Genomic DNA, 27770 nt, shown 5'->3' with positions numbered 1-27770 from the left:
ATGTACAAAGCTTTGCCTATATATATGGCTTAGTTTCTTCATTTCTAAGTGTTCATCACTTTGATATTCAAAGCATTTGTAAAGCTTTCAAGTTGTTCGTAACTTGCTTGATCGTTATATCCACAGTTTTCTGTGCTTTGATAACCCGGTTGTTTTAATCACTAAATCTAGAATATACCCTGTCGAATTTATTCTACGAACTTTAGTGGACATTAAAACTGAACCATATTAATTATATAACGACTTAAAACATTGTTATATTAATTAATTATAATCTGATTAACAAGTCATATTCCAATCAGATTCACTTCCGCGATTATTTGGTATCGATTGTATTCAACCCCCCCCTTCTACAATCGTATCTGGACCTAACAGAGGATCCCTCAACTAAGGGGGAGAATAGAGGAGACAAAGGAAACATGGATGACAACAGAAACAACTCAAATCAATCCAACAAGGGAAATACCACTTCTGGGTCTGCCCCTGACAAGGAATATCATAAGTCCAAAGGCAAAGAACTGTTACATCAGTCCGACAATGCATTCAACTCTGATAGTTATGATGACTATCCAAATGATATGGATGATGATGACGTCTTCGATGCTACCTACCGTCAAGCGGAAGAAAAAGGTAAATTTGATGAGAGTTACTTGTTTCAGGAAGAAGAAGCTGTTGATCTAGAGCATGAGGAGAATGTTCGGAAGTTCAAAGCTGAAAATGAAGCTAGGAGGCGTAAGCTTCGTGATCATCAGAAACTTCTAGAGGACAAGCTGATCACAGAAGAGCAAATCAAAATCGAGAAACAAAAAATCTATGATGCTGCGTGCAAGCCGAAGAATCTTGATATTAAAAGAAAAGAAGGAAAAAGCTGGGACATTGCAAGAAGAATATTTAATGGACCTCAAAGAATATCTTTCGATGACAGGAAGTTCTTATCTCTGATTTATGATCTCCGAGAGGTAAACCCTGACGAGGATGTCTTTATGCATGCCTTTGCTTTAGAATTGCAATATGTAACTGTTGCAGTTAAGGGGTTGCTAGAAGAATGGGAGCTAATTGTCTAAACACAGAGGAATGGTTCATTCAGACTATCTGTTGAATTTCTCAAATCATTGTCTGTATCTGAGCTCTGGGTACTCCGCAACAAGGTTAAGCGTTGCTCCAACCTGAACGAACTCCTTCGAGACAAACTGCTAGATTGTGCAGTCTTCAACAGTCCTCAGGTTGTTAAGAATCCTTACTGTGTCAAGTTCGTTCACAAGGAGATCTTCAGCACTGTCTATCTCAATGAAGAAGCCTTGCCAAAGTATCCAGCTAAACAACTTGCTCTTGCCTCCATTCTTCTAAGAACAAAGGGCTTCGCTTCTAAAGCTAAGTCTGATGCTGATGATGTGATTCTTGCTTACTACACCCGAAGGAATATTTCTCAATACTTCCGGAGGATGAAAAATATTACTAAATCTCAGCCATCAGACTTTCGCGAAGATCCTGTGGAATTGGAAGTACTGCATCAACTGGCTCTGGCAAGAGAACGAAAGAAGCGTGGTGAATCCACTACATCTGAAGTGCCAACCAGGGAAGAACCGTCAACTCCTATCCTTCACAATTCTGATATCGAAGAAGAAAAATTTGATCTTTAGATTCATTAGGGATTTGTAATATATGTTCAGTAAGAACATCCTTTTGTAATATAATGTAATCTTTTGAATTCTGGTCAATGTTCAATTAAATACCAGAAACTTTTTGCTATTTACAATTCATGTTTAATCCTTTGTCTTATCAGTTAGTTGAGTTATCCTCTCGATAATTTGCATGTTATGATAACAAACAAATAGGGGGAGATTGAAAGGCACATGTTTAGCCTATTTGTAATTAAAGAGGTACCAACTCAACTCTGATAAGAAAGCAAAGTAAATAGAAAGTACTGTTGAAGGAATCCGTACGAAGAACGTCAAGTGATTTATTGAAATTATATGTCTGAAGAATTTCAGGATGCTGCTGCACACCACTGGAATAAGTTCATTAATATGTTCAAGCCTCAGTGTACAAATAATCTTTTGTAGCACGTCCAGAAGTCCAGAAGATATAAAGTTTTAATACTTTATTTATTTAGAAGATTCCATACTATTGTTACTTATGAAGAAGAACTACGAAGACAAAGACTCAACAAACGAGCCACGTCTCAAATGTTTATTTGATAAAGAATATATAATTCAGCTGGATACAGATGAACCAGACAGTACATTTGTGTGTCAGCTACTCAGATTAAGTGTTCTGCATCAACTATAAGTGGTCGTTCAATCAAGACAAAGATCTACAGCGTTCAACAATGTCAGAAGTCTCTGCTACTGAAGGGATATAATTTTATAAGTATTTCACTTATCAAAATAATTAAATTAGTTGTATAATTTATTTATTAAATTGATTCACCTTCGAATTAATTTAATTTATGAATTTATATAATTAATATAATTAAGTGAGTAATTATTGAATATTTATTCAATTAAAAACAAGTCTTTTATTCATTAAACAACTCGGCATGACATTATCAAATAATGTCATACCGTGTCATGCAAAATGACTTTAGCAGGTGATATGACTTTATCAAATAAAGTCATACCGTGTCAGTCTATATGACTTATTTAGACTTGGCTATGTGGCATGACATTATGTCATACCGTTTGTCTTTAAATGGCATTCGGTGGTATGACTTAAAAAGTCATACCGTGTCCTCCAGAACGACTTTCCTTGTGTATGTATGTCTTGTGCTTGTATGACTTTAATAAGTCATACCGTTTGAGCCCCTATGACTTCATAAGTCATACCGATTGTTGGTGTATGACTTTGGCTAGTTAAGTCATGCCAAATGACTCTTGAAGACCAAGGAATTAATGTGACAACCCAGGTCAAATCCCGAGTCTTTTTCGAAAATCGGGTCAAGTCCCCAACTCCAAATCCGAAAATAAGCCAAAATAAACTGGCCAAATTGCAGCAACTTGGGTAATCCACAAGCCCACCACAAGCCCCCAAAAGATCATGATTTGTTGGTGCAATTGGTAGTACTTATGCTTATAAACTGAACTAAAGTCTCCACACGACTCGATGTGGGACTGGGGTGTTACAATTAATGTCATACCGTGTGTGGCAGAATGACATTCTCAAATAATGTCATTCCCTCCTTCCTTTTGGCTTGTCTTTGCTTTGAAATGTCATTCCTAAGCTAGAAAGTCATTCCTTTCAATGTCATACCTAGTTCCAAGTGTTTTGCCTATATATATGGCTTCACTTCTTCATTTGTAAAGTGTTCAAGCATTGTAAAAGCTTTCAAGTTGTTTGTAACTTGCAATTGTTATATCCACAGTTTTCTGTGCTTTGATCACTCGGTTGTTTTAATCACTAAGTTAGAATACATCCTTGTTAGGTCCAGATATGATTGTAGAAGGGGGGGGGGGGGTTGAATACAATCAGTACCAAATCGTCGCGGAAGTGAATCTGATTGAATATGATTTGTTAATCAGATTATAATTAATTAATATAACAATGTTTGACGTCGTTATATAATTAAAATGGTTCAGTTTTAATGTCCACTAAAGTTCGTAGAATAAATTCGACAGGGTATATTCTAGATTTAGTGATTAAAACAACCGGGTTATCAAAGCACAGAAAACTGTGGATATAACGATCAAGCAAGTTACGAACAACTTGAAAGCTTCACAAAATGCTTTGATTACAAAGTGAATGAACACTTGAAAATGAAGGATGCAATGCCATATTTATAGGCAAAGCATTTGTACTTGTAAGACAATTGAAAGACAAGACAATTGAAAGTTGCAAAGACAAAGTAGCAAGGGCAAGACAATTCTAGATTGCCTTGCAAGCACAAGACAATGCAGAAAGACAATTTCAAGGCCCGTAAGACAATCCAGAGCTCGGTCAGACAATTCCCATTCGGTCAGACAATTAAATTGTCTTGGCAGTGTGGTTCTCTCGGCCAGACAATCCAATTGTCTTGGCAGAGCACCTTCGGTCAGACAATCTTAGATTGTCTGGGAAGTCACAGAATGTCTTGCAGACAATTTATCTCGGTCAGACAATTCCTAATTGTCTTGACAGATTGTACTCGGGCAGACAATCGAAGATTGTCTTGGCAAAGCATTCTCGGGCAGACAATTCCTGATTGTCTTGCAGAGAACCATTCGGTCAGACAATCAAGGATTGTCTTGGCAGTTGGAAATTCGGTAAGACAATCTCAGATTGTCTTGCTGAGCTTGAGTGGATGATTTGTAGATTATATTTAAATAGAAAATTATCCACTTAATTAATTTAATCATATAAATTCATAGATTAAATTAATTCGAGAGTGAATTAATTTAACAAATAAATTACATAACTAATTTAATTATTTGAGAAGTGAAATAATAATCTATTAAATATTTAATCACCCATTCAACAGCAGAACTGCATCCCGTCTTCTTTAAACATTAAAATCTCCGTCTTGATCAGTCGAGCGAACGAACCACCAACTCTGCTTGACTTCAAATATTCAATTTGAATAACTGATACACAGATGCACTGTCTGGTTCATCTGTATCTAGTTAAATCAAATATTCTTTGTCAAATAAACATTAAGAATTGGATTTGTTCGTCGAGACTTCGTCTTGTAAGTACTTCTTCATTAACTGGAATCTTCTGATAAAATAAAGTATAGAAACTTTATATCTTCTGAACTCCTGGACGTGCCACAAAAGATTATTTGTGCACTGAGGCCTGAACATATTAATGAACTTCTTTCAGTGGTGTGCAGCAGCATCCTGGAATTTATCTGACATATAATTCCCATAAATCATTTGACGTTCTTCGTACGGATTCCGTTGACTTGCTATTTACTGAGCTTTCTTATCTGAGTTGAGTTGTACCTCTTTAAATACAAATAGGCTGAACATATGCCTTTCAATCTCCCCCTATTTGTTTGTTAACATAACATGCAAATTTCCTAGAGGATAACTCAACTAACAGATAAGACAAAGATTTAAACAATGGAATGTAAATAGCAAAAGTTTATGGCTTGCATTGAACATTAAACCATATTCATAATAGATTACAAAAGGATGTTCCTTGAACATATCTAACAAAATATCCTAATCAATCTATTCACTCAGAACGAGTGACTTCTCCTTCTTCAGCATCTGAACAGTGAATAATTGGAGTAGAAGGCTCATTCTGAGTTGGCTCTTCAGCTGCAGTGGATTCTCCACGCTTCTTCCTTTCACGAGCCAAAGAGAGATAATATTGAACCTCAATATCCACAGGGTCTTCGATGAAATCTGCTGGCTGAGATTGGTTGATATACTTCATCTTCCTGAAGTATTGCTGAATATTTCTTCTTGTGCAGTAGTTCACAATCTCAGTATCAGCATCAGCTTTGGCCTTAGTAGCGAAGCCCTTGGTACGTAGAATAGTAGATACAAGAACCAATTGACTTACATCATACTTAATAAGATGTTGGTGGTCCAGGTAGAAGGTTCCAAATTTTCTCTCGTGAATGAACTTGACACAGTAAGGCTTTCTGACAACTTGTGGACTGTTATGAATAGCACAATCCATAAGTCTGTCACGTAGGAGTTCATTCAAATTCGAGCTGCGTCTAATCTTGTTACGAATCACCCAGATTTCAGTTAGAGATAGAAACTTGAATAGATCAATTGAAACCCTGAATGTTCCGTTTCTCTGAGTAGAAATAATGATCTCCCATTCATTGAGAAGATTCTTGACACCAATAGTTATATATTCTAACTCAAGAGCAAGAGCACGCATAAACATATCTTCATTAGGGTTAGCCTCTCTCAGGTCATAAATGAAGGATTTGAATTTACCATCATTGAAAGGTTCCCTTTGAGGTCCAGAGAGGATTTGTCTTGCAATATCCCAGCTTTCACCAACTTTCCTGGAGATATCCTCTCTCTTTTCCTTGCACTTAGCATCCCACAGCTTTTGTTTCTCCAGCTTGACCAACTCATCAGTTGTCCTCTTCTCATCCACCAGTTTCTGCAGTTCCTGAAGCTTTGCTTTGCTAGCTTCATGTTGAGCTTTAAACATCTTGACCTTTTCCATGTGCTCAGGATCTACAGACTGATCTTCATTGAAAAGAAAGCCTTCCTCGAAACGACCTTCTTCTTCAGCTTCAAAGTAAGCAGAATCAAATGCATCATCATCATCAACATCTTCAGGAATGTTATCATAATCCTGATTAGTGAAGATGTTTTCAGTTTCAGGCATTTTGCCTTTAGACTTGCTAGCTTCAGAAGAGTCCTTTTCACTTGCTCCTTCTCCACCCTTATCACTCCTATCAGTATCTCCACCCTTGTCACCACCATTGCCACCACCATTGCCACCACCACCAGCATTGCTGTCATCCTTATCTTTGTCATCCTTATCCTTCTCCCCCTTAGTTGAGGGATCCTCTGGAGTAGACTGAGATGTTGACGGATTGATCTTTAAGTGTTGAACAACTTGAGCCAAAGTTTGCTCCAAGTTGTCAAGCTTCGTCAGACAGAGCTCCTGAGTTGTATCAAATTTGTCCATCCTAGAGTGAATACCCTTGACATGAGCATCTAATTCCTGTTTGAGGGAAGAGAATGAAGGATCAACAGCCTTTTCTTTTAGAGTTACCAACTCTCCACTTCTGAATCTGGCGTTCTCAGCATTCAACCTTTCTATTTCAGCCCTTAGAGAAGCCATTTGCTCCTGTAACAGATCTGTGTTGGTGTGTGCACTCACCTCACGAACACTCAAAGATTTTTCACTATCCTCGCGTGCATGTGTTTCGCTCGGTGTTTGCCTGATTTCACTCGTAGTTTTCACACCGTCACCAGCACCTGTATATACAACCATAGTTCCCTGAGATGGAACTGTAGGAGGTGAAGAAACAAATTGTTCTCCGAATGCCTGTGAAGGCGGATGTACTTGCAGGTTGCCAAGTAGATCCTGATCCAAAAAGAAAGAGTGATCAGAAAGATTTTCATATAACATGTTTTGAAATTCTGTGCTCTCTCTAAGTGAAGAATCAAAAGACACAGGTTCAGTGTTTACTAGCGTGAGTGCTAGTTGTGTGCTTGACTCTTTACAGGATACCGCGGTCGGACGGCCAATTTCAATAAATGCATTCTGTGGAGAGAATGAATCTAGAGACTGTATATTTACCATGTCAGAGTCCAAATCCTTTTGGGAGGAAATGGATGTGGCTGCAGTTGTCTCCGGTTCTGCCACCCTTTGCTTCTTATGAGACAGAGCTGCGGGTTCTCTCAGAATAGCACTCCCACTCCGTTTCCGGGCTACCTTTCGAACAACAGGTGTATGAGTAGTGTCGGTTGATGTGTTTGACGAAGACTCAGTTGTTGAATTGGAAACATCAGCTTGGATATGAACCTGGGTGTTTACAGGTTCAATGCTGGGAGTCTGGAAATCAAATCCAATATCACAATCAAAATCTGCAATATCAATATTAAAGGAATCAGTTAGATTAGAAAGTACCTGAGCTACCTGTAAATCAGCCCTGAAGTCCTGTAGGGCAGGATTGATAGCAGAATCAGCAGGCAGTGGCTGAGAGGTTGATTGAGGTTGAGGTATGGTATGTGTATGTGTAGGTGAAGGTGTTGGTTCAGATTGAGAGGGAAGAATGGATGCTTGTTGGTCTGGGAAGAAGTTGTATTGTGGAGGGGATTGGTGTTGAGATTGGTGAGGAGAGTTGTAATCAGATTGATGAGGTGACTGTTGTGGTGAATTGTAAGGAGGGTTGTAGGGAGAGTAATGTGAGGATTGACTGGATGATTGGTAGTCTTGGAGGAGTTGAAGTGGTTGATTGATACGTGGAGGTGATTGTTGTTGTGGTTGTTCTTGTTGTTGAGCTTGTTGTTGTTGTGGTTGATACTGTTGCTGTTGTAGTGGTTCAGGAACTTGTACAGGCTGAAAAGGAACACTAAATTGTTCGAGCATGAATGGAGTCACTACCAGTGGCACATTATCATGCTTTTTCTTGTTGACCAGCCTAGTTTGGATCTTGGCACATGTCCTCTGAATAGGAACAACAGGAGAATCGTTGTACATGTGCCTATCATCAGCATTCATCTTGTCATTCATAAACAACATCAGGAATCTGGGGTAGAAGCATTCAACTTTGTCATTCTTCTGAATAGATCTCTGTGAAACAGACCCCATCTTCCTAATGATCTCCCTCAGCAATATCTTCCCAAAATTGATTCGACGGTTGTAAGCTATGCTGAATCCAAAGATCTGCAGCATTGAAGATATATTTCCAAAATTTTTCCTATTTGTGGGAGCAAACACCTTGGCAAGGGTGTCAAAGAACACATCCCATTCAGCTTTCAGATTTCCCTTTGACATCTTCGGGAGAAAAATCTGACCTTGATAGTGAATATCTTGAAAGAACTGTCTCAATTCATCCTCAGAGGGATCTGGCTCAAAATTGTCCCTAGGAAGTCCTAAGATCCGGTTCACATCATCTACAGTTATTACAATCCTCTTCCGGTTAGGTAAATCCCCTATTAACTTGTAGTTCTCCAGGGTTGTAGAGTTGACAGCATTTGAGTAGAAGTCAAAAAGAGGTTGCAGCTTGATCGGAATATCTGCTGTCATTGCTGTACTGACCAAACTCTGTCTCGAAAGGAATCTGACCCAAGTCCGGAATCTATCAGAGCAATCGTCAGGGTTAAGACTGGCACAGTAATTAGTCTCAGCAACCACGAATTCTCCGGCCATTTTTAATAATTAAAAATTGAATTAAGCGAGAATTTTTCAAATTAAATGTGAATTCTCAAATGTCTCGCAAATTTCAACTATTAATTAAAGCTTAATTAATTAATTAATAATTCGAAATATTTGAATAATATCGAATTAGAAGTTAATTAACTTAAATGGCACTAAACAATTAAACTCCACAAGCTAGAGTTCCAAACACGGCCTAAAGTCCCAAATAATTCAGATTAGCCAAACGCAGCCTTAAGATTAAACACCTAACACAAACCAAACAAGCCCTTAAATTAGAAAAGCCCCAAATCACTCCAAGAACCCTAAATCAACCACAGGTGCTTTCGATTTACGGGTTCAACAGCCGAATACAGGTATATGGTTCAGTAAGTCGATCAAACCCAGAATCAAATCAACCAAAACGATCGAGTCTCTCAAGAACACATAAACCCAGTTCGATTTTGGCAGAGCTTCGACACGATTCAACGAAAGTCGAGTAACACAGCAAGCAACAAAGGCTTGAAATACGAAACCGAGCAAGTTTTTTATCTCTAAAACTTGAAAAACGAGGTCGAATGAGTGTGTGTATTGTGTGTATATTCGTGATGAAGAAGATGAAGGCAACGGGCAAGACAAACGAGATTGTCTTGCTCGAATTGTCTTGAGACAAATATATACATGCTAGCAAGACAAAGACAAGTTTAGTCTCGGTAAGACAATTTAAAATTGTCTTGCCGAGATTTAAAGAAGCAGACAAGTCACGTGTCTGTAAGACAATTAGAATTGTCTTACAGATAAAAGGGCGCATTAAGAGATAGGCTCGGTAAGACAAAATAATTGTCTTGCCGAGTTTGTTTGATTTAAACGAAATATACTGAGAAACCGGTTCAGCAAGACAATATGAGATTGTCTTGCCGAGCCAAACAGTAGACAATGTAATTGTCTAAAAGAAAAACAAATAATAATAATAGTAATATGATCTTTGATTAATTTAAAAGATAAAACTTTTTGCAATTAAAATCAAAAATCTATAATAAAAACAATACTATAAATTACACAAATATTTTGTAACTTTCAACTTTAATTAAATATAAATACTTATGACTTTAACTTTAATTCAAGAAGATGAATTAACTTAAAATCAAATATTTATGCTTAATTAATTTTGAAAAATACAAAATAATTACAACTAATTACAAATAATTATCTAAATGCTTAGGGAATACTACAGGGGAGTGTATAAGCACTTAGAAAATTACAGACTAATATACAAACATGCATAATTACTCAGAATATTATCAGATAACATACAGAAAATCATATAAAATCTAATAAAATAGATATAATTATACAGAAAATTCACAAAAATATATAAAAACATATAATGCATATGAAAAATATATACAAGAGAACTATGTCATATTTAACATCCCTAACTCACACACCAGCTTAGAGAAAGTGGATTCATCCAGTGGCTTAGTGAAGATGTCAGCAATTTGCTCAGTCGTGGGTACAAAATGTAACACCACTGTACCATTCATGACATGTTCTCTTATGAAATGATACCTGATATCAATGTGCTTGGTTCTTGAATGTTGAACCGGATTGTTGGAAATGGCTATGGCACTTGTATTATCACAAAATATAGGAATTTTGTTTACTACAACACCATAATCATTCAGTTGGTTCTTGATCCACAAGATCTGAGCACAGCAGCTACCAGCAGCTATATACTCAGCTTCAGCAGTAGAGGTAGACACTGAGTGCTGCTTCTTGCTATACCAGGAAACCAACCGACGTCCTAGAAATTGACAGCTTCCAGACGTACTTTTCCTATCAATCCTGCATCCTGCATAATCAGAATCTGTATAGCCGGTTAAGTCAAAACCAGTATTCTTAGGGTACCAAATACCTAAGCCAGGTGTACCCTTAAGATATCTAAAGATTCTTTTGACGGCTATAAGATGTGATTCCTTAGGATCAGCTTGGAACCTAGCACACAAACATGTTGCAAACATGATATCTGGTCTACTTGCAGTAAGATAAAGTAGAGAGCCAATCATACCTCGATAGCTTGTGATATCAACTTTCTTACCAGATTTATCCTGGTCAAGCTTTGTGGCAGTGGCCATGGGTGTCTTTGCCGGTGAAGAGTCTTCTAGATTGAACTTTCGAAGAAGATCTCTGACATACTTGGATTGGCAAATGAATATTCCATCTTCCTTTTGGCTTACTTGAAGACCAAGGAAGTAGGACAGTTCACCCATCATACTCATCTCATAATTACTCTGCATTAACTTAGCAAATCTCTTGCACAAGTTATCGTTAGTAGAACCAAATATAATATCATCAACATATATTTGTACAAATATCATATCCTTATCATGCAATTTGTAAAAGAGAGTTTTGTCTATGACACCTCTAGTAAAGTTGTTTTCTATTAAAAACTCAGAGAGAGTGTCATACCATGTTCTTGGTGACTGCTTGAGTCCATAGACAGCTTTGAATAGGAAGTATACAAAATCAGCAAACTCTGGATTTTCAAAGCCAGGGGGCTGTTCCAGATATACTTCTTCTTCTAGCTTTCCATTCAGAAATGCACTTTTCACATCCATTTGATATACTTTGAAGTTGGAGTGTGCAGCAAATGCAAGAAATATTCTGATGGCTTCAAGACGAGCAACTGGAGCATAGGTTTCATCGTAATCAATTCCTTCTTCCTGAGAATAACCTTTTGCAACCAGTCTGGCTTTGTTTCTTACAACAATGCCATCACCATCTAACTTGTTACGGAAGACCCATCTAGCTCCAATGGTAGATTTTCCTTTTGGTCTTGGAACCAGGGCCCAGACTTCTTGTCTCTCAAATTGATTGAGTTCTTCTTGCATGGCAAGAACCCAATCAGGATCAGCAAGTGCTTCTTCTATTTTCTTTGGTTCTAGTTGAGATAGAAACCCAGAGAATAGACATTCATTTGTCGTAGCACTTCTAGTCCTTACACCAACATCAGGATCACCAATAATCAAATCAAAGGGATGATCTCTGCTCCAAATCCTTTCCCTTGGAAGTTGTGTCCTTGATGATTCAGCAGTATTATCATTAAGCTGAAATGTGTGACTAGTTGATCCATCAGCTCCCCCTGAGTTGTTGCCAGGTTGACTTGATGATCCACCACTGGCATCAGTGGAATCTCCAGCATTATTGCCATTTCCTCCACCATTGCCTGGATCATCACCATTGATGTCATCTCCTGTTGCAACCTCAGGTGGAACATCATCATCTGAATCAGAATCTGGATAGTTGTCAAACTTCAGAGATTCAGATGGATCAGCAGATTGTATACTTGGAAGTTTAGTGTCATCAAATGTGACATTGACACTAACTTTAACTGACAGAGTATCAATTATAAAAACTCTATAAGCATTATTTGTATAACCAACAAAAATTGCTTCAGAAGCCTTTGGCTCAAACTTGTTCAAGTTCTCTTCACCATCCTTGAGAACATAACACTTGGCTCCAAAGACATGAAGATGTTTGACATAAGGTTTCTTGTTGTTATACAGATGAAATGGAGTTTTCATATGATCCTTGTTGATCAAAGTTCTATTCTGGGTATAGCAGGCAGTAGACACAGCTTCAGCCCAAAAGTACAGAGGAAGCTTTGCTTCAGCAATCATAGTCCTTGCAGCTTCGATCAGTGTACGATTCTTCCTTTCGACGACTCCATTCTGCTGAGGAGTCCTTGGTGCTGAATACTGCCTTCTAATTCCCTTTTCAGAATAAAAGTTGATTAGAGTTTGATTTTTAAACTCAGTTCCATTGTCTGATCTTACAGCTTTTACAGGAACACCTTTTTCCAACTCAACCAACTTGATATGATCAATTACTGTCAGGGGAGTTTCATCCTTAGAAGCCAGGAAGTAAACCCAAGTAAATTTAGAGAAGTCATCCACAATGACTAAGGCATATCTTCCTTCATCAATAGATGCAACATTCACGGGGCCAAACAGATCCATATGCAACAAATGAAGTGGATCTGTAATGGTATTGATGGTTTTGCCTTTGTGAGATGCTCTCTTCGCTTTTCCTTTCTGACAAGCTTCACAAAGATCATCAGTTGAGAATTCCAGGGAAGGCAAACCTCTCACTAGATCTCTCTTGACTAGAGAGTTCATGGTTTTGAAGTTGAGGTGTGAGAGCTTCTTATGCCATAACCAACTATCTTCAGCAGACGCTTTGGCGTAGAAACAGTGAACTTCGTTTCCTGGTCCTGAAGACAAATCAGCTACGAATATATTGCCTTTCCTTATGCCACATAGTGAAGGACGCTTATCCTTGATATGTTTAATGATACATATCTCTTTTTCAAAATGAACATAATAACCTTTGTCACAGAATTGACTGACACTCAGGAGATTATGTTGAAGTCCTTTAACTATTGCAATATCTTCTATGATGATCCTTCCAATTTTGTACTTGCCATATCCCACAGTACGACCTTTGCTATTATCAGCAAAACTGACTGTAGGGCCAGCTCCTTCTCTTATGTCCTCCAGCAGGGATTTGTTGCCAGTCATGTGCATTGACGCTCCACTGTCAAGCACCCAGGTAACACGAACAACTCCACTGGCACCCTGCAAAAGACAACTTGATTAGTCAGTCTTTGGGACCCACACTTGATTGGGTCCGGCAGTCTTAAAGAACTGATTTCTATCAGGTAATACAACAGAGCCTCTTGGACTGATACTTGGTTCAGATTTGACTGAACTTACTTCCTTAACAACAGCCTTATAAACCTTGGTTTTAGGCTTTGGAACATAAGTCTCCTTTCTCTTGTGAGAAGGACTAGCAGTCTTTGATCTAGCATGCTTGTTGTTTGTGTGTTGTCTAGGTGATGTGTTTTCATTTTTAGCATGCAAATTTTTAAAATAAGCAGACATCAAATTGAAAGCACAAGTCATACAATTATCAACACTACAAGATTTATGACATGCATCAAAAGCAGGAGCAACAGAAGTATCAGTCATAGTAGTAGGAACATCAATAGATTCTACTGTAACCTTATTATCAGATTTAAAGTTCTCAGTAGAATGACATCTATTGTTCTTGTTCTTACTATTAACAAAATTATTGGGCTTGTTGAATTTAGTTCTTTCAGAGTTGACACCTAAACCAGCTTTAGGCAACCTAACATTGCCTTTCACTTTAATTGGTTTCAGGTTTGTCAGAATCTCATCTCTCATCTCATTACTCTCTTTCATTTTAAGGTCCTCCTGTTTTAGTTCATATCTAATGACAACAGGAGTCTCCAAAAGAGGTTCAGCCTCTGAGGTTTTAAACAAAGGTTTAAGGGAATCTTTCAAAACAAAAGGGATCCCTCTCTCTTCAGCACTCTTCTTAAAAGGAGTAATGTTACTAGCCTTACCTACAGATTTGTTATAGTCAAAGCCTATTCCAACAGTTCTCTTGATCTCTTGTTTATCATTAAGTTCTTTGACTATCAAGGAGGCATCCTTAAAGGCTTTACATTTCACTTTCTCTTCGTCTAGCTGAAGTCTTAAGGCAATCTCACCTTTCTCTAGAACTTTGACTTTAGCACATTGTAATCCTAAGTCCATAGTCAATTGTTCTATTTTAGGTTTTAATACTTTCATCTCATTCATTTTATAAGCATGAATTTCTAAGACTAAAGTATCAATTTTAAGATTAGCAGCTTTCATCCTTTTAATAGCATCATCTCTTTCAAGTCCTAATTGCATAAACAGTTTAGGGCATGTAGGATCTACCTGAAAGCTTCCAGCAGGAGGAGGTGAAGATGATCCAGTAGTAGCCATGAAAGCAACATTCCCTAGCTGCTCCTCTTCATCACTATCTGTATCATCCCAGCTTTTGCCTTCTGCCAGATAAGACTTGCTTTTAAAACCTTGACTTCCAGAAGTACCATGATGCTTTCTAACCAGTGCATCATACTTCTGCTTCAGCTCATCATACGAATCTTTTCTTTTACCTTGAACCTTGGGCTGTTTGCATTCAGTTGCAAAGTGTCCAGGTTCACCACAATTGAAGCATTTAAACTTGCTTCTATCCACCATCCCAGTCTTGTATCCTCCTTTGCTTGTAGAAGATGAATAGCCTCCCTTCTGAAACTTACTAACAGTAGGTTTGTATTTATAGGAGGGGTTCTTCCGGAATCTCATGTTTCCAAACTTCTTGGCAAACAGTGATAGAGATTGATCTTCTAACTGTTCCAGCTCTTCCATTGTATAGAACTCTTCGTCACCACTGGTAGAAGCAGTCTGACCCATCTCAGGTACAACAAATTCCTGAGTAGTCTCAGAAGGAACAACAACATCCTTCTTCTTTTCTTCCAGTACAGGTGACTCAACAACTAGAGCTCTCGAATGGTTCTGTGTTTTACCCCAGCCATATCTCTGTTTACTCTGAACTTGCTCCAGTTCATAAGTTTTCAAAACTCCGTAGAGTCTTTCCAGAGAAATCTCATTCAGGTCTCTGCTTTCCCTGATGGCAGTGATTCTGTGTTCCAGATGTTCAGGAAGGGTTAAGAGAAACTTCATGTTGACCTCTTTCTTGTCGTAGAATTTCCCATTCAGATTTAAATTATTTATCAAATTATTAAGTCTGATAAATACTTCTGAAATCCCTTCACCGGGATGAGAACCAAACTGTTCATACTGAGCCATCAGTATCTCTTTCTTGTTTTCCCTAACTTCCTCTGAGCCTTCATTGATAATCTCTAATGTATCCCAGATTTGCTTGGCGTTCGTACAATTTACAACAGCATTGTACATTACTGGATTTAGAGATTCAACCAAGATTAGTTGAAGAGCATCATCTAAGTTCATCTGATCACTCTCTTCGTCTGTGTACTCAGAAAGTTCTTTCGGAATTACCTGATGAGGTATCAACACACCATCCTCTTCGTGTGCTAATATGACCTTCATCGGAGTAGTAACACCTTTGTCTAAAATCCCAATGTATTTTCTGTTCGCAGTGCGGAGGAATAGGAACATGTGCCTCTTCCATAGGCCAAAGTGTTCCTGGCTGAACGGTGGGATTTTAATGCTACTGATCTTTTGTGTACTCATGTTTAAGGATTTGAAGTGAATAGTGTTTGGAGAGATTTAGATTTTTGAAAGAAAAATATTTTTAATCAAAATTAATTTTTGGAATAAAATTAATTCGAATAAAAAATATTTGGACGTTACAGAGTGTGTATAGGATCTGATACGGAAAAATGGTATGAACCGCTCTGATGCCAATTGTTAGGTCCAGATATGATTGTAGAAGGGGGGGGGGGGGTTGAATACAATCAGTACCAAATCGTCGCGGAAGTGAATCTGATTGAATATGATTTGTTAATCAGATTATAATTAATTAATATAACAATGTTTGACGTCGTTATATAATTAAAATGGTTCAGTTTTAATGTCCACTAAAGTTCGTAGAATAAATTCGACAGGGTATATTCTAGATTTAGTGATTAAAACAACCGGGTTATCAAAGCACAGAAAACTGTGGATATAACGATCAAGCAAGTTACGAACAACTTGAAAGCTTCACAAAATGCTTTGATTACAAAGTGAATGAACACTTGAAAATGAAGGATGCAATGCCATATTTATAGGCAAAGCATTTGTACTTGTAAGACAATTGAAAGACAAGACAATTGAAAGTTGCAAAGACAAAGTAGCAAGGGCAAGACAATTCTAGATTGCCTTGCAAGCACAAGACAATGCAGAAAGACAATTTCAAGGCCCGTAAGACAATCCAGAGCTCGGTCAGACAATTCCCATTCGGTCAGACAATTAAATTGTCTTGGCAGTGTGGTTCTCTCGGCCAGACAATCCAATTGTCTTGGCAGAGCACCTTCGGTCAGACAATCTTAGATTGTCTGGGAAGTCACAGAATGTCTTGCAGACAATTTATCTCGGTCAGACAATTCCTAATTGTCTTGACAGATTGTACTCGGGCAGACAATCGAAGATTGTCTTGGCAAAGCATTCTCGGGCAGACAATTCCTGATTGTCTTGCAGAGAACCATTCGGTCAGACAATCAAGGATTGTCTTGGCAGTTGGAAATTCGGTAAGACAATCTCAGATTGTCTTGCTGAGCTTGAGTGGATGATTTGTAGATTATATTTAAATAGAAAATTATCCACTTAATTAATTTAATCATATAAATTCATAGATTAAATTAATTCGAGAGTGAATTAATTTAACAAATAAATTACATAACTAATTTAATTATTTGAGAAGTGAAATAATAATCTATTAAATATTTAATCACCCATTCAACAGCAGAACTGCATCCCGTCTTCTTTAAACATTAAAATCTCCGTCTTGATCAGTCGAGCGAACGAACCACCAACTCTGCTTGACTTCAAATATTCAATTTGAATAACTGATACACAGATGCACTGTCTGGTTCATCTGTATCTAGTTAAATCAAATATTCTTTGTCAAATAAACATTAAGAATTGGATTTGTTCGTCGAGACTTCGTCTTGTAAGTACTTCTTCATTAACTGGAATCTTCTGATAAAATAAAGTATAGAAACTTTATATCTTCTGAACTCCTGGACGTGCCACAAAAGATTATTTGTGCACTGAGGCCTGAACATATTAATGAACTTCTTTCAGTGGTGTGCAGCAGCATCCTGGAATTTATCTGACATATAATTCCCATAAATCATTTGACGTTCTTCGTACGGATTCCGTTGACTTGCTATTTACTGAGCTTTCTTATCTGAGTTGAGTTGTACCTCTTTAAATACAAATAGGCTGAACATATGCCTTTCAATCCTGTCGAATTTATTCTACGAACTTTAGTGGACATTAAAACGAACCATATTAATTATGTAACGACTTAAAACATTGTTATATTAATTAATTAAAATCTGATTAACAAGTTATATTCAAATCAGATTATTCCGCCGCGTTTTTTTAGTGACGATTGTATTTAACCCCTCCTTCTACAATCGTTTCAGGACCTAACAATGTTACATAAACATATCAGCATATTTTGTTGAAAATAAAGACCGGAATAAAGTTTCATACAAGTCACATATTATGAAGATAACCGGGGTTGATAGCTACCATATGGTGTTTTGGTCATTAATTTAAATGCAAAGAAAGTAACATAGTTGAGGATCATAATCTCATGTCCCAAATAAAACCTCATGTGGGCTTTTGTGCTGTAATACTGCAGTTGGGTCATATTGATCAAATGTGCTGCAGTAAAAATGCAGTCACCCCAAAATGTAATGGGAAGATAAGCATGAAAACGCAATGCCCTCGCACAATTAAGTAGATGGCGTTTCGTTCTACTAACCCATTCTGTTGTGGAGTATACACACAACTACATTGATGAATTATTCCTAATTCAGCAAGAAACGAGGCAAGTGTACGGTTCATGAATTCAGAACCATTATCAGTCCTCAACACCTTAACAGTTTTAGTAAACTGATTCTTAATGAGTAGAATAAATTCTTTCAGAATCTGTGAAACAACAGATTTATCAGGCAGCAAGTAAATCCAAGTACAGCTTGATTTATCATCAACAAGAGTCAAAAACATGTTACAACTACCATGTGTTTTAACTCTGTATGGACCCCAGACATCTGCATGAACCAAATCAAACAAATCTTTGCTAGTGGTCTGACTGTGACTAAAACTCATTCGACATTGTTTTGCAAAATGACAACTGTCACACACATCCAAAGCTGTGGGAGAATTAAATTTGAAAGGCAAGTGATGAAGCATAGAGGATGAAATGTGGCCCATTCGAGCATGCCACACATCCAGGCTAGACACATGTGCAATGAATGGATCTGGTGCACTCGGCTGAGACATAGTAACTATAACTGTAGCAGCCAGAGATTTTGATGAAGTATTAGTTAACATATACAGCCCGTTTTCTTCTTTACCAATTTCTAATGCAGTCTTCCAGTTGTGGTCCTGTAGATAGCATGTATCAGCCAAGAAAACAACTCGGTAAGGTGTATCTTGCAACAACTTTGAGACAGACTAATTATAAGCAAACGAAGGCACTACTAAGACATTTGTTAAGGCAATGGTGGAATTCAAAACAATATTTCCAATATGTGTAATGGAAGTAGTAGCACCATTTGGTAACTGCAGAGTAGCTTCACAAGTCTGTATATCAGTCAAAAGATTCAACTGAGGTGTGATGTGATCAGTGGCCCCTGTGTCAATGATCCATTTATTCTTAGAGTGTGACTTGTCAACTGCATGGACCTGATTTACCACATGTTTACCTGCCAGTTGTACAGTATTGATAGATGGTCCATGAAACCAGGAGCTAGTCATGGAACCCCCGGTACTTTGAGAAGACCCTACTGTGGTAGAACTCAGATCAAGACTCTGTGCTGACAAGTTTTTCTGCAAAAGTTGAATTAACTGTTTACATTAACCTTCTGACAAGTCTAAACCAGTACTATTACCTAGTTGTGACCCAGTAGACACATCTTCTGTGACAACATTTTCCACAACTGAATTTCTTTGACCTGCATTCTTTGGCTTTGGCTTTGGCTTGCCAAACAACCTATGCCATGATGGATACCCATGAATACAATAGCACTTGTCTTTCAAGTGGCCAGGCATATGGCAAAAATCACAAACAACAGCATCACCTCCTTTCTTGATGACTTCAACTTGAGACTGATTTTTTTTATTAAATCTAGTCTTAACAACTAATGCTAGGTTATCAGTAGACAAATAGCCTTGAGGTTCTCTTTGGCATTCCTCTTGTAGAAGCATTGCATAACATTGACTTAAAGTAGGAAGAGGTTTCATCATTAAAATCTGACCACGGATTGCAATAAATGTGTCATTCAATCTCATAAGAAAGTTAGTCAGTTGTATAGAAAGTTCTTCTTCAACCAATCTACCATTAACTTGGCAAGAGCAGTGAGTACACACACATCTAGGCTTATTCCGTAGACAATCTAATTCATCATGAATTGTTCGGAACTTACACTACAAGAAAAACAGCTATCAGCGACCAAAATTATCAGCGACCGCACCGATTTCGGTCGCTGATAGCTAATAGCTACTGAATGCGGTCGCTGATATGCGGTCGCTGATAAGTCTTTTTCTTGTAGTGTTAGTAAAGTAACTTGAAACAGACAGAGAACCTTGAGACAAATGCGCAATCTCCTTTCGAAGATAAAACAGTTTAGGAACATTACTTTGTGCATATTGTGCTTCAAGACTCATCCAAATTTCACGAGGAGATTGCATATACACAACACTACTCTGAATATCATCCGATACAGAGTTTAACAGCCAAGATGTAACCATATTATTGCAACGAGTCCAATGTACAAACAAAGGAAAATTTGAAGCAGGTTTTGCGTATGATCCATCAACAAAACCTAATTTCAATTTAGACAACAAGGCAATTTGCAAAGAACTTTGCCACTGAGTGTCGTTATTCTCACTCAACACAACAGTATTTAATTGCATACCAGGATTATCCGATGGATGCAAATAAAATGGATGATTACAATCAAATGTGGATGGAATTTGTGGAGATCCAAGTGTTGCAGATGCATAAGACGCACTTGTACACATGATTCCAACACAAAATATGCAATCAACACAGAATGAAGACAGAATCAACACAGAATGAAGACGAAAGAGTAAAAGTATCAAGAACTAAACCTGAGCATCAATGGCGGATAACACGAAGAACAGCAGCAGAGATCGAACATAGTCGCTCTGATACCATGTTACAAGTTCTACTCTATCACATAGCTTTACTGTATCAACATACATCACAAATGCAAGCTTTCATTCATACTCCAAACACACAGTAAAGTTGCTTTCATACAGTGTTTTCCTAGAGAGAGAAATAGCTACAGAGATAGAGTATTTACAATGATACTGAAAGTGTAAAAACTAGCTAGTTCTGACACACTCGCTCAAGTTTATACCACTAATTATTAACAGCTCTAACAACTTTTGGGCGGGAAACTCTTTGCCAGCAGTTGCCAGCTGGAATAACAGTTGGACCTTGCCACATCAGCCACTAACTGACCCATTAGCTTGAACAACTTGGTATATCAAGTAAAAATGTATGTCGGGTGAGCTTGATCCAAACCTGAGTGTCCGAGACAACAGACAGACAATAACTCACCATTTTGACCATCCAAATGAAAATTTTTATTCACACGAAATCATAAAACTTGATATCATATGTAAATTTACATCTCAATTATTATAAATGAATGAATTTTAAGAGAATTGTGTATGTATATATTTATTTGTTTATACATGATTTTTTTAATGTAATGTTATATAACTATGTTTCGTCAAATATTTATCAAAATCAATGATTTAACATGTTTGGATAAAAAGTCAGATCACTTTTCTCTCTCAAAGATTAGGGTTTGAAGCCATCTCCCATTCTTTGTCTTTGTTCTTTTTTAAGTTAATCGAGGGGCTTCCATTGTTTTTTTACGATGAAAAGGCCCGGACCCCTTTATCTTTTTGCTGATTTTCTTTCAGTAAAACCCACTTTTTTGGGTGTTCATGTATCTCTCCTTTTGGTTTCTTTTTGGAGTATTTTGTTATGTTTTTGTCTGGTAATGTATGGATTTGTTCTATGTTGGATCTGTTGAAAATGATTCTATTGATGTTTTTGGAGATCCGGAAAACCCGTGTCAAATCGGAGTCACTGGTAATTATTGCAAGAGCTCACCTTTCTCAACCAAAGATTGTTCATCCGTCAGGGTTTTACACTTTCGACATGTTTATAACTGGCAGTGGCGGACCCAGAAATATTTGTTAGTGGGTTCCTTATATAAATATTAAAATAAAAAAATATGATAATGATAAAAACAAGCATGAAATTTAATATATGAAAAATGTATTGTGTTTTAGAAATTTTTTCTAGGTGTTTTTATCTTTTAAAAATTATTTATTAAATTTTATCCGTAACTTTGATTTTTTAAAAGCATTTTTTATTTTTAATTCTGCCTATTTAGATGATATTTGATTACAATTTCTATGAGGTGGGTTCCTAGAAAAATTTGAGTGGGTTCTTCTATAGTATTATGTGAATTTTTTGCTTAAAACCACTCTTTATACATGCTTAAAGCCGGAATCAAGTGGGTTCCCCAGCACCCGGCGGTGACCATATAAGTCCGCCCCTGATAGCTGGTATCCGGCATGTAGATGGTTGGGGTATCGCTCCTCCTTCTATATCATCTTATGTGATTAGGGTTTCTGAACATGGGTCTAATATGGCTTTTATGTGATATGGTTAATTGTGATGTTGCTACTTTTCGGGATGTGATGCGATTTGGATCGCTGGAATATCTTTGAGTTCCTTTTTAACTTTAAGAATTTTTAAATTCTATGTGTTAAAGGATCTAGAAACAAAACATCTAATTGTTTTTAGTATGTTTTTTGTTTCCCAACCTGGTTGTATGAACAGTTGGGGATTTGTCCCGAGTTTTATTCATATTAATGAAAGTGTTTTTCTTTTCATGAGAAAAAAAAACATGACAAGTCAGATATATTTTTTTTTGCTAAATGACAAGTCAGATATATTTAATTATGATAACATAAATTTTATATAAAATAAAGTAAATTAGTATCATAATTTCATGTTCACAATTAAAATTTTCTCTTTCCAAAAATAAAAATTAAATCTAAGAACTTAATATAAATAACATTATAAGAATTATATATGGTTGAATAGGTAGAGAAAATAATCTATACTATACTATTAAAGTCGAAATATTAAAAATTTGGTTGGTCGGTACTTGGGCCGAATTATGGGCTTTTTATACAATCAATTATTAAAAATTTGGTTGGTCGGTATTGGGCCGAATTATGGGCTTTTTATATAATCAATTATCTTTTTTAACTATAAACAATTATCTTTTTTATATATTCTAACTAAAAAAACTCAAAATTCTAAAAATAATATTAGACAACATAGCAACTAACCTTTTTAACTAAAACACGTTATCTTTTTCAGATAGTTAACTAAAAAACCGATTTTCTAAAACATAACACATGCAACATACATGTAAAAAAAATTATTATTATAGTCTATACTATACTGTTAAAGTCGGAAATCAGAAGTTTGGTACTGGGCCTAAATACGTGCCTATCTATATAAACTAAGGGAAAATAGATTTTTTTGTCACCGAACTTATTATGTTTTTATAAACTTGCCACTCAACTAATTTTTTTTCTTTTTAGTCACTGATGTTAGGTTCGGAATTTTTTTGCCACTAAAATTAGGTTCGGATTTGATTATTACCATTATATTAATTCTTTGTAGTATTATTAAAATATAGTGATAACCTGTAACATTTTGATGATCTGATATATGTCTATCTTTATATATAGTACTTTTATGTACCCAAGATCGTTTATCTTCGGTGATAAGAGTTAAACACGCATTTTACATTTTCTAGAAGTGTACTCTCATAAATTATTTTATTTTTTCTTCCGAATAAAAATTTAGTGTTTGAATTTTTATACGCAAAACGAAAATCTCATAAATCATCGAAGATTAAGTTTTCCTCTCTATTTATTTATTTTTATCTTGAAAATTATAATAAGATAAAGTTATTAAAAATTATGAGGATAAATTTAAGAGAGATCTTAGGCTGAACTAGGTTTTAAAACTTTAATAGTGAAAGATGATGCATCGTATCACTCAATTAGATTTTATTTTATCATGGAGAGCATAAATTATTTGAAGTCATTGATTCCATACTGATGATTTAATGAAATGAAATTAATATTATATCACCTCATTTTATGTTATTATTGCTATATACAAAGATATAAACATACATTATATTATCAAAAAATTATATAATATCACTATGTATTAATGATGCTACAAAAAATTATCACAATGCTAATAATCATATCCAAACCTAAGTTAGTGACTAAAACAAATCCAAACCTAACATCAGTGACTAAACGGAAAAAAAATTTAGTTGAGTGGCAAGTTTCTAAAAACATAATAAGTTCGGTGACAAAAAAATCTATTTTCCCTGTAACTAATTATTATTTTTAACTGAAATTTATTATCTCTTTTATGTTTTATACTAAAAAGCTCAATCTTAAAATAACATCAAACAACATAGTAATTACCTTTTTAACTAAAACACACTATATTTTTTAGATTTTCGAACTAAAAAATACGATCTACAAGTGACCAGTGTTGTAAAAAGCGAAAATCAGATTTAATTGGTAAAGACACCGAACAAGGATTAATCGAGGATTAATTTTATTGATCGGAGATTAATCGAATGATTAATAGAATAATCAGATATTTAATCAGTTCGGTGAGATACGGAATAAGAACTAATCGATGATTAATCGTTACTAATCACCGAGTTCTAGAACAGAGCAGGCGACATATTTATAAAAATATAATATTATTATATATAATTAATAATAAACCGGTGAAACTTTTCCACTAAAATATATTAGCATTATTTTTAAAAACTCTAATGGTCTCAGTTTAAAAGTAATATTATAAATCTATACTATAATGTATATTATTATTATACTATTAAAGCTTGGTCGAGTTTGGTGATGCGGTTGATATTCGACCCACAGACCTCCTTAATTTGAAATTATGTTATTAAGATGTGTCGGTATTTGGGTTTACGTGTCTCTTTAACTTATAATATGTTCTATATTAAATTATTAATTTTTAAAATTTTCATTAAATAAAAAATATTTGAACTAATTTTTAATTAGTCATTTGACGGACCTAACTATTAAGAATCCATTCGGTCAAAAAAAGACTATTAAGAATTATTCAGCCGTTAAAAAAATTTATTTAATAACATTATTCTATCATAATATTATTTTCACAGTAAAATTAATTAAATTTAAAATATATATGATAAAATAACAAATATTATACCCGCCCGTGCTTTGCACGATTTATAAGTTAGTATTATTATAAAAGTGATGTACATAATAAAAATTTTTTGACAATAATAACAGGAAATTCATGCAGAAAAATAAATATGAGCATAATATATAATTTGATAAATATTTTATATTTGTGTATTAAAAAGTCCAGCCCAGAAATCATGTGCCAAACAAATACAAATACCCAGGCATAAGAGTTATCATCATTTTATTTGGGATCTAATTCTTATACAACAAGTGAGCAGTTAGGGTACAACACTACCACCCCCAATCTCCGATCGATCTGTAAGCGCTCCCTCCCTCTCTCTCTCTCTCTCTCTCTCTCATGGATTAATCACAATCTATTTTTCTAATCGTTATTATTACACCATCAAATATACAAAACTCAATGTAATCAAATCGTTATTTGTTTATTGCTATGAGTTGTAAAATTTGAAAAGCTAGATTAGACGATGAGTATAATCAAGTGTTGTTTGTGTTTTATAAGTTAAGTTACCATGAAACGTCAAGTGTAGTCGTACTCTAGTACTCTACTAAGTAATTGATACTTTATGTTAATAATGATTTAGAATACTGTTGGGGTGATGACGATGCGTTTCTAAATCGGTGATTAATCAGTTGCTATGTTTTGATTTGAGTTTATTTGTTGGTGTTGGTAACGTTCTGAGTGATGGCCGCTAGATTAACTCTATAAATCTAGCTGTTGCATATACATGTGTATAAAATGTGCGTGTGAAGGACAGAGTTCGGGTGAGAGCGGGAGGTAGAGAATTAAATTTCTCTAGGAAGTCAAGTGCCAAGGGTAGATATTTTGCTCCCTTGCTATGTAATAGTATGGTAATGAACCAAGAAAGTTTAAAGTAATAACAGTGAGAATTAAATTAACTTTAGCCCTATCTTATAGTAGAAGGATATAGACCTTTTACACGATGCTCTCTCCAAAAACTCAGATAATTTGTGGACAGAATCTATATGTTTTTAAGCAGAATAATAAATTATTAGTGTAATAACATTATAATAGATATTGTCATCCTTCTCTCTAGTATATCTTCCCGGTGCTTTATTTTACCCAATATTAGGCTTGCTTATCCCATTATGCATTATATGGCTGAATCTCAGTGCTGAATTATCAAATTGTGTTATTATTCTCTCTAGTATATCTTCCCTGTGCTTTATTGTACCCAATTTTAAGCTTTCTTTTCCAGTTCTATATGGCTGAATCTCAGTGCTGAATTATCAAATTGTGTTATTATTCTCTCTAGTATATCTTCCCTGTGCTTTATTGTACCCAATTTTAAGCTTTCTTCTCCAGTTCTGCATTTATATGGCTGAATCTCAGTGCTGAAGTTATTTGCTGATTATTTTAAACTTTGTATTTGTCATTTAAGGTTTTTATTGGAAATGGCTGATCACGATTTGAATTCCAACTCACTCCCGGAAAATCAAGCCCCTAATGCAGATGGGAATTCAGCTTCAGAGAATGAGAGTGATGTCTCAATTGATTCTCTTGCAAAACAGGTTCAGGAATCACTTTCTTTGGCAAAGAGACACAAATTTTGGGAAACCCAGCCTGTTGGTCAGTTTAAGGATCTTGGTGACTCAAGCTTACCTGAAGGACCTATTGAACCTGCGTCACCATTGTCTGAAGTCAAACAAGAACCATATAATCTTCCAAGTCCTTATGAATGGATCACTTGTGACATGGAATCAACTGAGATGTGTACTGAGGTGTATAACCTCCTTAGTAATAATTATGTGGAGGATGATGAAAACATGTTCAGATTTAACTACTCCAAGGAGTTTCTTCATTGGGCTCTTTGCCCTCCTGGTCACTATAAGAGCTGGCATATTGGAGTTCGAGTAAAGAGTTCGAAAAAACTGGTTGCTTTTATAACTGGAGTCCCTGCAAGACTCCGAGTGCGAGACAGTATTGTTCAGATGGCAGAGATCAACTTCTTGTGTGTCCATAAGAAGCTTAGAACAAAACGACTTGCTCCAGTCATGATTAAAGAGGTGACTAGGAGGGTTCACCTGGAGGACATTTGGCAAGCAGCTTATACAGCTGGGGTGGTACTCCCTACACCCATTTCAACTTGTCAGTACTGGCATAGATCTCTGAACCCAAAGAAGCTAATTGATGTTGGGTTTTCCAGACTAGGGGCTCGAATGACTATGAGCCGCACAATTAAACTTTACAAGCTACCAGAATCGACAGTTACACCTGGGTTTAGGAAGATGGAGCTTCGTGATGTACCTGCTGTGACCCGTTTGCTTAGAAATTACCTGATGCAGTTTCTTGTTGCACCTGACCTTGATGAAACTGATGTGGAGCACTGGCTACTGCCGAAGGAGGATGTCGTTGACAGTTTTTTGGTTGAATGCCCTGAAACTCATAAAATAACTGATTTTTGCAGTTTTTACACACTTCCTTCATCCATTCTCGGCAATGCAAATCACTCAATTCTGAAGGCTGCATATTCCTACTACAATGTATCTACTAAGACTCCATTGCTTCAGCTGATAAATGATGCTCTTATCGTGGCAAAACAGAAGGACTATGATGTTTTCAATGCATTAGATGTCATGCAAAATGAGTCTTTCCTAAAGGAGCTGAAATTTGGACCAGGTGACGGGAAGCTCCACTATTATCTCTATAACTACAGACTGAAACATGTCTTAAGACCATCAGAACTGGGTCTTGTCCTCTTGTAGCCTAAGTAAGTTTTTTTTAGGATATTTGATCATGTGGCAAACAATGGAAGATTTCTTGTTACCTGGGTTGAATACTATTTCCAAATACACCAGCACACTGCTACGGTATGACTACCCGTGTTTGGATTCCGGAATTGAATTCGTTTGTGATACTGTGGAATCAATTTTTGTGATTTAATGAACTTCCCTTTAATTTAAACTTTTAAGCATTCTCCCAGAATTGAGCTTGCACAAGTCATATTAGTTTTTGACTATATTTGGTATTAAGCTCGTGATGCTATTATTGATGTTTCTTGTAACTTTTTCCTGTGTGAATTAGTCCTTGTTAGATGA

The 27770-nt window shown here is 36.1% G+C and overlaps 1 protein-coding gene across 1 annotated transcript; it reads left to right on the top strand.

Annotated features, from left to right (window-relative positions):
* The first annotated feature begins 24878 nt into the window (after window positions 1-24878).
* Window positions 24879-27770, top strand: LOC108224651 (glycylpeptide N-tetradecanoyltransferase 1). Its single transcript, XM_017399335.2, has 2 exons — window positions 24879-25010; window positions 26114-27770. The coding sequence occupies exon 2, from the start codon at window positions 26127-26129 to the stop codon at window positions 27435-27437; it is 1311 nt and encodes a 436-aa protein (XP_017254824.1). The 5' UTR covers window positions 24879-25010; window positions 26114-26126; the 3' UTR covers window positions 27438-27770.

The sequence above is a fragment of the Daucus carota genome, chromosome 6 (genome assembly GCF_001625215.2).
Source record: "Daucus carota subsp. sativus chromosome 6, DH1 v3.0, whole genome shotgun sequence".
Lineage (NCBI taxonomy): Eukaryota > Viridiplantae > Streptophyta > Magnoliopsida > Apiales > Apiaceae > Daucus > Daucus carota.
Note: the sequence above shows the minus strand (reverse complement) of the source record. Positions and strands in the feature narration are given on the sequence as shown.